Source organism: Sebastes fasciatus, chromosome 19, assembly GCF_043250625.1.
Source record: "Sebastes fasciatus isolate fSebFas1 chromosome 19, fSebFas1.pri, whole genome shotgun sequence".
NCBI lineage: Eukaryota > Metazoa > Chordata > Actinopteri > Perciformes > Sebastidae > Sebastes > Sebastes fasciatus.
In genome coordinates, this window is record NC_133813.1 from 22,470,147 (window position 1) to 22,482,292 (window position 12,146).

Consider the following 12,146-nt stretch of genomic DNA (forward strand, 5'->3'; position numbering starts at 1 on the left):
GCAACGGCTCAATGCCTCCCCCTTCCCACCCCAAACCTTGTACTGGGTTAACATACTTTTGTCCCTGAAGATTTTGGGGTTCCTGGACAGCAGAGTTTGTAGAAGCATTGGCATGTCACCCTCGGGTTCATCGTTGCCCAAGTTGTCCTTCAACTCTCTGGGAAGCAAACAAAAGTATAGTCCACAGTCATAATTATTGCAGGCGATCGCTGCCCACTAGGTCTAAATGCAGATTTGACTAATGCATTTTGATTCCTTCCAGTCTCAATCACCAAGATGCTGCGAAAGATCGGTGAGTGAGCGGTACTTACATGTGTTCAGTGGAGACCTGGTTAAGGCTATGTGCCAGCTGAGTCACCAGATTCTCGTCCCGACACACCAGCAGGCTGCTGACCTCTTCGGAGATCCGTCCATTGTAGAGCAGACTCTTAGCGGTGGTGGCGGGGAGAGGAGAGGGCAAGGGCAGCTGGTTCAACACTAAAAGGATGATGGGCAGACAAGTTAGGTAGGGTGGAAACTAATAAATAAAAGGAAGCGAGATGGGAGAAAATATAAAAGAAAACTGTTTTGGAAAAAGATTAGTATATGAAAATATTTGGATTAAATTTTAAGGATTTAAAATATTAAAAAATGCAACTGAACCACTCTATTTGATAGTAATGCCATTTTTTTTAGACAATGTACATTTTGGATATGTCAACTTAAGCTTGATATATTCTACTTGTACATTTTCGAGTTAACAGGCCTCAGAATACATACCAAACTCATGATAATAAACGTGCTGTCTATCTTCTCATCAAAAGATCTTTAAAATATGGTAACATCAGAGTGAAGAAAGGTCCATTGACCGCTATGTTCAAGTTACAATTTGTACAAGCTAATGAGATCAAATAGAATAGTTCGGCAATAAATCATATTTTTGTGCAATGTATAATTTTCCATTGTATTAACAGTTATTCGTTTTTTCTTTCATCAAAACTGGTTTGGGGTCTTCATTAGAAACAGAGCTCCACTTCACTTTTGTCTGCCCTGAAATCACCAGCAGTGAGAAGCATCACAATTGCCAGTATTTAGCTTCTAGTAGAACTACACATTATACTAGAAGCACTAGAACCCTGCACACAGTATAACATCTTGGCAGTCAGATACTCCTGGTTTGAATGTTAGTATTTAGGCTGTGTGAACAGCATTAGAGAGAGAGAGAGAGAGAGAGAGGATGTTGCACTTACAGTCTGTCAGGCTAGCAATTCCAGCAAGAGTAGTGATGGGAACATGAGGCATATCACCATTCATGCTGAAGATGAGGTCAAGAGGTCGTGTCAATGCACAGGCTGCTCAATATCACCAATCTCTTCCTATTCCTCACATCTCCAAAATGCTGCAGAGACACAAAAAAAGAAGTGGCAACGTACACTTTTTACAGAATGTTCACTAATGTCAAGGTATGGTTGCCATTACATGCAACACTTTTCATGTGAGGATTAAGATAAGATAAGATAAGATGAACCTTTATTAATCCCTGGAGGGAAATTCAGGTGTCAAAGCAGCAACATCAGCAAACAGAGTGAAAAACAGGAGAGGTACAGGTATACAAAAATTATAAAAACAATAATAGAGATATAAAAGATACAGAGTTGAATGGGTGAACATAGTGTGTGCAGTCCGTCAATAAATAAATGTAGTATGTACTATAAAGAAATGTAATATGTACGTATGTGCAGTCTATAAAGTGGTATATAGGATGTATAGTGTAAAGTAAGTTTAAAGTTTAAAGGGCACCAGTGGTAAGAGTCCAAGATGGTTGCAGATAGTGCATGTTTAAAGTTCTTAAAGTCCTCATAGTTCTCATTTGGGAGTCAGCCTTGGTTGTGGAGCCTGATGGCTACAAGCATGAAGGACTGACCCAGGTGCTTTGTGTTGTGCCGAGGGGTGATGAGTCTGTGGCTGAAGGTGCTCCTCATCGTGACTATTATGAGTATAAAGAAGTATAGCCAAATGTTTTTTTTTCCATATAACAATGCTTCTTCTTCTGGGATGTGAAAAAAATATGCCTGGCTCATGAGTATGCATTAATACACTGCCAACATAACTGCACCTTCTGACTTAGACAGTTTATACCAGCCTTGCAGCAAGCCTGGGCATGCCTTTTACAAATTATTGATCTGGATCAGCTCCTGGTGTCCAAACCAATCTTATGATCTGGTCCCTTTCTCCTCTCCACACACACACAGCTTCAGTGTATGCATTATTACACTGCCAACATAACTGCACCTTCTGACGTAGACACTTTATACCGGCCTTATAAAGCAAGCCTAGGCATGCCTTTTACAAATTATTGATCTGGATCAGCTCCTGGTGTCCAAAAACCAATCTTATGATCTGGTCCCTTTCTCCTCTCCACACACACACACAGATTCAGTTTGTGCATTGTTATAGCTGTGATTCCAAACCATCTTATTGCTCTGGTCCTTTCTCCTCTTACACACACACACACACAGCTGTGATATGTGCTCAAGTCGAGCATTGCAATGACTGCAGACAAACCAACAACATTAGCTCTCCTATGAATGCAGTAGAAGTGGACACTTGAGTGGTGACGGACCTAGCTAGCTATATCTGAGACACAAAAAGTTACAACAATGTCTAAGCATCTCTAACCTCACCGTCAGCCTGTGTCTCAGTAGTTTATAACCACAGTCGTAGCTGAAACCTACTAACAAAAGCTATTCACAAAACCTCAACGTTATATCTCACCTTAATTCTTTTGTGTCACAGTTTAAGGTTTCCGGAGCCAAACACACAACATTAAGCTAAGCTAACGCGAACGTTGACATCATAATGTGACTCTATTATTACTCATTTACTACTATGTCGTCTTTTAAAACACTTATCTAAGAGTACAACAGCTTAACGACGTGTGTGAAAGTGACTAAACATCGCAGGTTAGCCGGCTTAGCAACAAACAGGCTAGGTAGTGAAGCTAACGTACGCTAGCTGGTAGTGTAACTTGTTAAGCTAGTAGCATCACCGGGAGAGCATCAGTTAGCTCATATACTCTCTCTGTGTCGCTGTTTTTACAGAGTATGTGGGTTTATATCTTCACATCACACTTACTATGGCCTTCGTGGATTTCTAGCCGACACAAATGGACCTCGGACTTGCCTTTAGGAAGCGTAACCCCGACCTGACGCCAGCAGGGAGGCAGTAGCAGGGGTACAAAGCAAAGACCCCATCAACACCAGATCACACACACACACACACACACACACACACACACACACACATATATATATATATATAAATATATAAACCACCGTGGTCTGATCCACGTTAACGCTGGTTCCTCAGCAACGATATGTGTCTGGCAAACCGGAAACACTCGGGAAAATGTGTCCTGTTATTGTTGAATGTGGTTTATTATTTACCTCTCTCGGATGTGTGATGAGAAAGAGAAGTGGTGGTTTCTGTTGGAGGAGGAGGAGGAGGAGGAGGATGGCAGCTGGAGCTCTGGAGAAGAAGAAGAAGAAGAAGAAGAAGTCTCTAGCTCCCTCTCTCTCTCCGTCCAACACTGTTCTCACAGCTCCTCTCCGGATAGTAATATAGCTTACACAACGACGGCTGCTGTGATGAGCCCCGTCGGGAGGAGGACTGAGGGGGTTTTCTTCTTCTTTCTCACGGTGAACATGTCATAGCAGCTGGGATGAGGATGGTGGAGGTGGAGCAGAGCATCATCCACAGCTCGAACCGGCCTTTATAGCAGACGGTGGATGCTATTTGATACCGGTTAATGTTCGGGAGTGAAAACAATCGAGGAACAAGAGAAAAAAAGGGGGATCCACATTGTCTATCCCCCTCACCCTTCTCTCTCTCTCTCTCTCTTTCTCTCTTTCAAAATGACGACCGGAAGAACCGGTAAAGGGAATAACTCCCTCAACCGGTGAGGAGCTGTGGCTAATTAACGTTTATTATCACCATTGATTGAACAGCCAGTATAAGAACCTCCTGGGATCTTAATGTGGTATTAAAATAGTACATGTTTTCCAAAGATCAGATTTATGCATGACTAGAATGAAATAAAGTTATGATAAAATAGTAATTTTCTGATCATCTGTCATTCACTTTTTTTAAATATGTCTTGTCTATTCAAGTGAGAAGAGATGTACTTGTCACCACAACACACCAATCAGCTGAGAGCTTCCCTCAAAAAAACTTACCCAGAAGCTGCAAAAGTATCCTCCTTTTAGGTTTTCTCACAAACTATTCAGGGATGCAGAGGAGTAGAAACATGTAGGCTAATTGAAAAACATCAACATGTATACAGGGATGAAGCACCTCCTGGGATCTTAATGTGTTATTACAATGGTACATGTTTTTAAAGATCAGATTTATGCATGACTAGAATGAAATAAAGTTATGATAAAATAGTAATTTTCTGATCACCTGTCATTCACTTTTATTAAATTTCTCTTGTCTATTCAAGTGAGAAGTATGTACTTGTCATCACAACACACCAATCAGCTGACAGCTTCCCTCAAAAAAACTTACCCAGAAGCTGCAAAAGTATCCTCCTTTTAGGTTTTCTCACAAACTACGTTTATTATCACCATTGATAACACAGCCAGTATAAGGACCTCCTGGGATCTTAATATGGTATTAAAATAGTACATGTTTTCAAAGAGAAGATTTGACTAGAATGAAATCCAGTAATAAAATAGTCCTTTTCTGATCATCTGTCATTAACTTTTTTAGAATGTGTCTATTCAAGTGAGAAGAGACTTGTCATCACAACAAACCAATCAGCTGGCAGCTTCCCTCAAAAAAACTTACCCAGAAGCTGCAAAAGTATCCTCCTTTTAGGTTTCCTAGGTTTCCTCACAAACTATTCATGGATGTAGAGGTGTTGATTGAACAGCCAGTGAGGACCTCCTGGGATCTTAACATGTTTTTAAAATAGTACATGTTTTATATAAGATATGATTTATGCGACCCCTAACGGGATAAGCGGTTGCAGATGAGGATGAGGATGAAGATGATTTATGCATGACTAGAATGAAATCCAGTAATGATAAAATAGTCATTTTCTGATCATCTGTCATTCACTTTTTTAAATATGTCTTGTCTATTCAAGTGAGAAGAGATGTATGTACTTGTCATCACAACACACCAATCAGCTGACAGCTTCCCCTTAAAAAAACGTACCCAGAAGCTGCAAAAGTATCCTCCTTTTAGGTTTTCTCACAAACTATTCAGGGCCGTGGCTAATTAACGTTTATTATCACCATTGATAACAAGGCAATAAGAACCTCCTGGGATCTTAATATGTTATTTCAGTGGGACATGTTTTCAAATATAAGATTTATGCATGACTAGAATGATAAAAGAGTCATTTTCTGATCATCTGTCATTCACTTTTTTAAATTTGTCTTGTCTATTCAAGTGAGAAGAGATGTATGTACTTGTCATCACAACACATCAATCAGCTGACAGCTTCCCTCAACAAAAACTTACCCAGAAGCTGCAAAAGTATCCTCCTTTTAGGTTTCCTCGCAAACTATTCAGGGATGTAGAGGTGTAGAAACACTGAAGGCTGACTGAAAAAAATCACCCTAATTTATAGTACCTAACAGGCCAACATGTATACTGGGATGAAGCACAAAAGTAGGCTGCTACAGTTTGAGACAAATCAATACTGACTCAATTTCATAAACAGGTTTTGGTCTCCCTCTTGTGGAGAAAAATGTAAATATTTTTGCAGACTAAAGTTTTCCTATCTTCCAGCCTAGAGGTGCCTCTTCCTCCTTGTCCAGCATACCCTTTTCTGTGGCATTTCAAATTTGATCATCTGAGGAAAATATCTGTGCAACACATCAGTTATTGTATTGCACAGCTTAAATGATGAAAACAAACAAAAACAATGCGTACCATTTTATGTTATTGAGAATGAGCCGCTGTAAGAAAATGCTCTTATTACTTATTCGCCTGAATAACAACTCCACTTCATTTATTGCTTTTATTGGCCTTTTCTTGACTGTATGTGTTACCTGTTTATGTGTCTTTGTCCTCATTTGTCCCTGTGCTTGTCATCGCAACTTTTAATATTGACTGATGTATTTCTTTATTAATGTAAAGCACTTTGTGATCTTGTATCTGTGAAAGGTGCTATACAAATAAACTGTACTTACTTACTTACTTATACTCTGGCATATATTCTGGAAGAAGACTATCATCAAAAATCAACAGAGTGATTTATAAATAAAAAAAAAACACACACACATGAAGCTCAACATGAGTCAGAGGATGGATTTATTGATAATGATTATTCAGGAGCAAAAGCAATATGAGATACGGAACCCTATCTGAAACTAAAAAGGACTCCCTCCATTCTACAGTTTACTGAGGAAATAAAAGTCATCTGGACAATTTCCTTCTGAAATTAGGTTCATTCTTTTGTGCCAATCACAGTTTAAAAACTAGCACTTTTGACCACACATCAACTTGACACTTTGTTGATTGAATGAGGAGAAAGGAGACCACACTGAGCCTCCATCTCTCCTAAAAGGTTCACTTCACTTTTTGGAGATTTAAATGCCACCAACTGCTCTTTAGGTAGCCCATATGCTATGCAGTTTGTAGATTGGTGACTCTATACAGGTCAAACCTTGTGTTTTCTTTGGAGGAGGATTTTCAAATTAACTTCATGTGCTGACACTGCATCAGATGAACAACAAATGGTCCCAATGGATACACCAAACACAATTTGAACAGCCTTGAGCAAAAGCAACAGTTTATGAGAGCGTGATGACCATAGAAATAGAATATATATTTTATATCTATGGTGGTGACACTGGTTTGACACAGAAGTTTTCATTTTGTTGAGTAATTAACTTGTGGTCCTATACAGGCTATTACTCATATTAATACATGTCTTGTCATGTTTCTTTTCATGTCAAATTGTTTGACTTGTTGTCATTTGTTGTTATTAGCAGTTTTATTGTTGTTGATTTATTGTTTCTTGTAGTTAGATTGTTTTTTGATTGCTTTTTGTTCTCTTTTGACGTGTGGTCATTTGTTTTTATTATTGTCTTTAGTTTTGTTGTTGTTGATTTATTGTTTTCTTTGTTTTGGTTGAAGTTAGTTTTTCATTTGTTTATGGTTCCCTTTTTTTGCTTTGGATTTTAATTACAAAATTGTTTTTATAGTTTGATGTACGGACCCCAGGAAGAGTAGTTTCTACCATGGTGGTAACGGATGGGGATTCCGGATATTTCTTTCTTTTTTTCTTTCTTTCTTTCTTTCTTTCTTTATTCATTTATTCATTTATTTCTTTTATAAAGTATGGCTAGGCAATGATCAGAATCATAATAACTGTTCATTTTTGAATATATATCTTTTGAAGGTGAATTAAAGATTTCTCTCAAAGTGAAATATTATAAAGATGACAAGGTTCAGTTGTCTTTCTCACTGAGAGTACATGTACATCTAATTATATGGCAAGACAATTGATTTATTGCTTATTGTTGTGTTCCACTCTTGTTTTGAAAGTCTTTTTCTTTTTGTTTCCAGACAACTGATTTTCTTTATTTCTGTCAGCCTTTTAGAAGAGAATAGCTCAAATATTGTCATAGGTTATTTAGTGCATACTTGATAAGGAGCTTATATAATAGTATTTTTATGGTATTTGACTATATTTTATGATACAACCATAATATTCCAATTTCAAGCCACCTGTAGAATGCTCTGGTATTGAATTAGGCGTTTCAACTTTAATTGTATTATTTACTGGGTTGAAGTAGGCCTATACATTGGCTGTAGCTCTTGGATTATTATATTTGTGAATAACAATACCACACACACACACACTTTCCTATGAAAAGCCAGCAGCTGACTCCTGTAGTTTCACGAGTGGAGAATAATGTTGCGTTGAGGACCGCGGGGCTTCACGGTAATTACTCTGCTTCAATGGGTTTATCCATGAGCCTCTAACCCGTGACGGTCATGAGGGTTTTGTGCCCCTCTCTGCTCTCCAGCACACTGAGACAAAGCTATCTGAGGAGTGAAGTAACACAGAGCACCAAGGACCAATAAGTCTTTTTGAGAGGACATCCCAACCAGAGGAGCTGCTCTCCAAAATCTAATTATCCAATTTGGTAAGATGATGTTTGTTTGTTTTCTGGCAGGGGTAGCCCTATCATAGGCAGTTACTTTTAATTAATATTACTTTCAGCTGAAGTCCAAATAGTTATAACCTGATCAGACAGGACAAAGAGATTAAATGCTGAAGTAGTAGAAGTAGTATTAATTTATACTTAACATACTGCAGGATGATCAGTGAGAATAATATTAATAATAATATTAATAATAATAATAATAATAATAATAACTTTATTTATATAGCACCTTTCATATAGAACCTTCATAAAAGCAGGATAAAAGTATTTAACATCCAGAACTTAAGATCTAAACAAGATAAAATCATATAAATAGTGACAACAATATACCACCATTTTTTTTAAAAAGCCATAAGATAAAAGTGAGTCTTAAGAAGAGATTTAAAGGAAGATAATGAGAGCAAATCCACTTTGTATAATCAACAAGATTAGCATGTTCCGATTGGTTTATTGTCTGTTTTACAATCTGATTCTTTTTTTGTGATACATTTTTTTATTGGTATTTAAGCATAATCATATAGGGTGGGGTTACAAGTAGTTGATAGGTCACCAATAGAGTAAAAGAATATAATCACAAATGCCCATGTATTAATCAATACAAAATTGACAAGCAGCTACAGAAAAAGAAAAAAACTAACAACAACAAAAAGCCATTTAAATAAAAAGTTTCTGTGCCACCCTCCCCCACAATCTGATTCTTAAACTGCATACTTACACTGTTGCATCTCTGATGCAACCTAAATTTAGTTGTGGCAAAAATAAATAGCTTTTCATTATCAAAAATGTATAGGCCTATATGTATTCACATATTTTTCAAGCATTAAGACTACTCTTTAGGAAGACGAGTTTAACAGAAAATGGGGGAAATGGTAAATAAAATAAATAAATAAAGATATAGGCACTGTATAATTTTACTGACAATCATGTAAATAATTGTATAAAAGTTTTAATAAATTTTTAAAGCAATTCAAACTGTATACTGCATCACTAGTGTAAACTGTATCCTCCTCTTTTTGTAACGTATATTTGTGTATGTATAAAGGCAATGAAGACTAAAGTGATAAGAAAAGACTACTCTTTAGCACTGGGTGAGAGATCATCAGTCAGTACTGGGTGACAGAGAGTGGATGGAAATGCAACTGGACACACAGTGAGGGCAGTGATCCACGAAGAAGCCAATCCAATTTTATTTTAATAAACAGGCCGAAATTAATTTTATCTGAATGTTCAAATGTAGAAAATTCCTACCCAGAAACTATTGGGGGCAGTGGGGTGGAGGAATCAATCAGAACTAATCTATTTCTATTACAAGTAAGAATGGTTGAGGCTTATAAAAAAATCCTTTAATGTTGTGATGGAAAAAAGTGAATATGATACATTTTCCATAATAATCCCTATTCCTATATCTTAAAGAGACATAATTAACCAAAGAAAAAGGGTTATATATTCTATAGGCAACAAATCAATTTAGCAGTGCACAGATTCATGGTAGTTAAGTGTGTCTGGACTATTATCCATGGTGTAGGAATAAAAGGCATATTTAATGTTCCATACAGCAGATTACTGACACCTGGCATGATTTTAGATATCATATAGGCCATTCTTTAACTTTATTTACATGATGAAAGGGAATAATATGATTTGCTGCACTGAAAGAAAATATGGTTTTATAAAACTGTCAGTGGTTCCAAATTTCTTTCACGTCAAGGACCTCTAAACTGACAAATTAGACCACGGACCCCCATTTGATTGGATTTTTGCTTTTAGATCATTTATTACAGAAAGAAAATATATTATTCCTCTTTTTGCTCCATGGGGACCCCCTGGAACCCTCTCAAGGACCCCTGGGGGTCCCCAAACCCCACTTTGAAAACCACTGCACTATGTTACTACAATGCAGCTACTTATTCAGTTTATAAAGTGATTTTCTGTTGACTTCCAGCTTGATGCGGTGTAATCGTACAGACGGGATGCCTCGTGGAAACTTCAACATTTATCTTGCCAGCAGCAGACGAGGATACGTCAGAGCTGAGGAGTATGTGTGTCTATTTTATTTTGAAATCAGGGATCAATGCCTTGCTTGTACCAAAGCTTTTTGTATTCTGATCTTCCTTATATGAATCTATATTATATAAAGCTATATTGTGGTGAATACTAAAAAGCTGATATGCCAAAATAATAGATATAAATATGTGAATTGTGTTGTGAACCACAGGGCGGTGGGCATAGTTCTGCTGGTGGTCATCCTAGCAGCTCTCCTCATCCTGGGCTGCTGGTACTTCAAGAAGAGGAGTGGCTACAGAATAATCAGGGTGAGACCATCATACCCCCTTTAATAAAGTATTAGCCTTCACATTTTATACTTAAAGTGATGATTCATCTGTTATTCGAACTAGTAAAATCAGGTATTGAAGGTTTCTGCAAAATTCCATACATGCTATGAAGTGATTTCCACTCTTCTGTATTTTCCCCAATATATCCCCCATCCTCATTTCTTACTGTTCTCCCACAACTCCTCACACATCGCTCTCTCTCCGGCAGAGCCCTAGGTCGGGGTCACCAAGTCATACAGAAGGCCAGTACTCAGAGGCAGGACCTTCAGCAGATAACAAGATGGCTCTGACTGACTTCGGCAGCTTCCGACCTGCGGTGAGGGACAGGAAGTTACCCCATGACTTGCTTTACTGGCCCTCTATTGCATCTCCCTGTCCCTAAGTCAAGTGTTTTTTATGTCAGGAAAAAGTTGATAAGTACTTTATTGTCTATTTAAATAATAATAACTGTATTTATATAGCACTTTTCAAAAACAAGTTAAAAAGTGCTTTACAAAGGCATAAAAAGCAAGAGAAATTAAGGTAGTAATAAATAAAAATAGAGTTGATACAGTAAAAATGACAAGCAAGGTATGAGGTATTAAAACACAGTAACAACAAGTAGCAGAAGAATAACCGATTAAGAGAAAGCAATTCTGAAAAGGTGTGTTTTTAAAAGAGATTTGAAAGACAAAACAGAGTTAGCCTGCCTGATCTCCTCCGGCAGGTCATTCCAGAGTCATGGGGCCCTGACTACGAAGGCTCGGCCTCCTCTGGTTTTTAGCCTTGAGCTACGAATAACTTTAAAATTTTTTTTAATTTTTAATACACCACCATCCAATAGTTAACTAGTGGATAGACTTAAACTCTGTGCAGTCCATGACAGAGGGTTGTTTAGTACAACACATTGTAGAGCACGTGAAGCTGATGCAATGGATGCCTGAAGGGGAGATTACTGTGTCACCAGACTAGGGGTAGGTCTTAAAAATGGTTCATTCCCAAGGGGAGGTATGTGCATCCATGTGTACGGGAAAAGTGAGGGGAGGAGGTTCAGATCAGCACCCTCACATGTGAGATGAAGTTACAAAAGCACAAATTCCTTTTATACTGCAGTACTTACCAGAATTCTATAAAGAGAGAAGAACATTTTAATCATGCAAGACCAAGATTGTTTAAACCCAAAGAGTGCCTAAAGTTTCAAGATATGAGGCAGAATTTTGTGTGTAAAATTTTGATGTAATGATATAGCCATACAAAAAGGCAACATCAGTTTGAATATTCAGTACTGTATGAAACTTCAGTGAATGAGTGTGTGAATTTTACTCTGAATTTGCAGCTGTATCATTTGCATGCATTTGTTTTACTCTCCTCCAGGTTCCTAATGCTCCTCCAGCCTATGAAAAGATCTCCTCAGGGCCGATGCCTCCTCCCTATTCGCCCTAAAGGACTTCTGTAGAAGATGGACAGATGTCTGAAGAAGAAAGGAAAATACTGGAGAACAAACTCTAAACCTCATCTGTTGTCTGATGATATATAATCTGATGTCACTATGCTTCGTAGCTAAATATACCAATAGGTGAAACTATTCTATCCCTCACTTTGTAAAATTATTCACATGAACAATGTATATAATGTAGGTTGTTTCAATAAACAAATCATGTGTGTA

General features: G+C 37.6%; 2 protein-coding genes across 7 annotated transcripts in view; one reads left to right on the forward strand and one right to left on the reverse strand.

Annotated features, from left to right (window-relative positions):
- LOC141756843 (nipped-B-like protein B) overlaps nucleotides 1-5,782 on the reverse strand; it is a 28,276-nt gene extending 22,494 nt beyond the window's left edge. For 2 of the 6 annotated variants that reach the window (XM_074616751.1, XM_074616746.1), the window contains exons 1-4: nucleotides 3,426-3,962; nucleotides 1,230-1,378; nucleotides 312-477; nucleotides 57-157 (exon numbers count right to left, since the gene is read on the reverse strand). In XM_074616751.1, the coding sequence (XP_074472852.1) occupies nucleotides 57-157; nucleotides 312-477; nucleotides 1,230-1,293 (331 nt within the window). In that variant the 5' untranslated portion in view covers nucleotides 1,294-1,378; nucleotides 3,426-3,962. Of the gene's footprint in view, nucleotides 1-56; nucleotides 158-311; nucleotides 478-1,229; nucleotides 1,379-2,754; nucleotides 3,058-3,114; nucleotides 3,288-3,425; nucleotides 3,963-5,508 lie in introns of those variants that run through there. The other 4 variants (XM_074616752.1, XM_074616747.1, XM_074616748.1 and 1 more) reach the window with 3 other exon arrangements.
- A 2,252-nt stretch (nucleotides 5,783-8,034) lies between these two features.
- On the forward strand, nucleotides 8,035-12,134 carry mlana (melan-A). The gene is made up of 5 exons (XM_074616834.1): nucleotides 8,035-8,147; nucleotides 10,111-10,203; nucleotides 10,384-10,480; nucleotides 10,710-10,817; nucleotides 11,855-12,134. The coding sequence occupies exons 2-5, from the start codon at nucleotides 10,115-10,117 to the stop codon at nucleotides 11,921-11,923; spliced, it is 363 nt and encodes a 120-aa protein (XP_074472935.1). The 5' UTR covers nucleotides 8,035-8,147; nucleotides 10,111-10,114; the 3' UTR covers nucleotides 11,924-12,134.
- Nucleotides 12,135-12,146: the final 12 nt, after the last annotated feature.

What these genes read in the sequence shown, in the direction of transcription:
- mlana (XM_074616834.1), top strand. Translation starts at nt 10,115, where the DNA reads ATGCGGTGTAATCGTACAGACGGGATGCCTCGTGGAAACTTCAACATT. An exon ending in GGATACGTCAGAGCTGAGGA is followed by an intron (nt 10,204 to 10,383) that starts GTATGTGTGTCT and finishes TGTGAACCACAG; the next exon opens with GGCGGTGGGCATAGTTCTGC. An exon ending in TCGGCAGCTTCCGACCTGCG is followed by an intron (nt 10,818 to 11,854) that starts GTGAGGGACAGG and finishes ACTCTCCTCCAG; the next exon opens with GTTCCTAATGCTCCTCCAGC.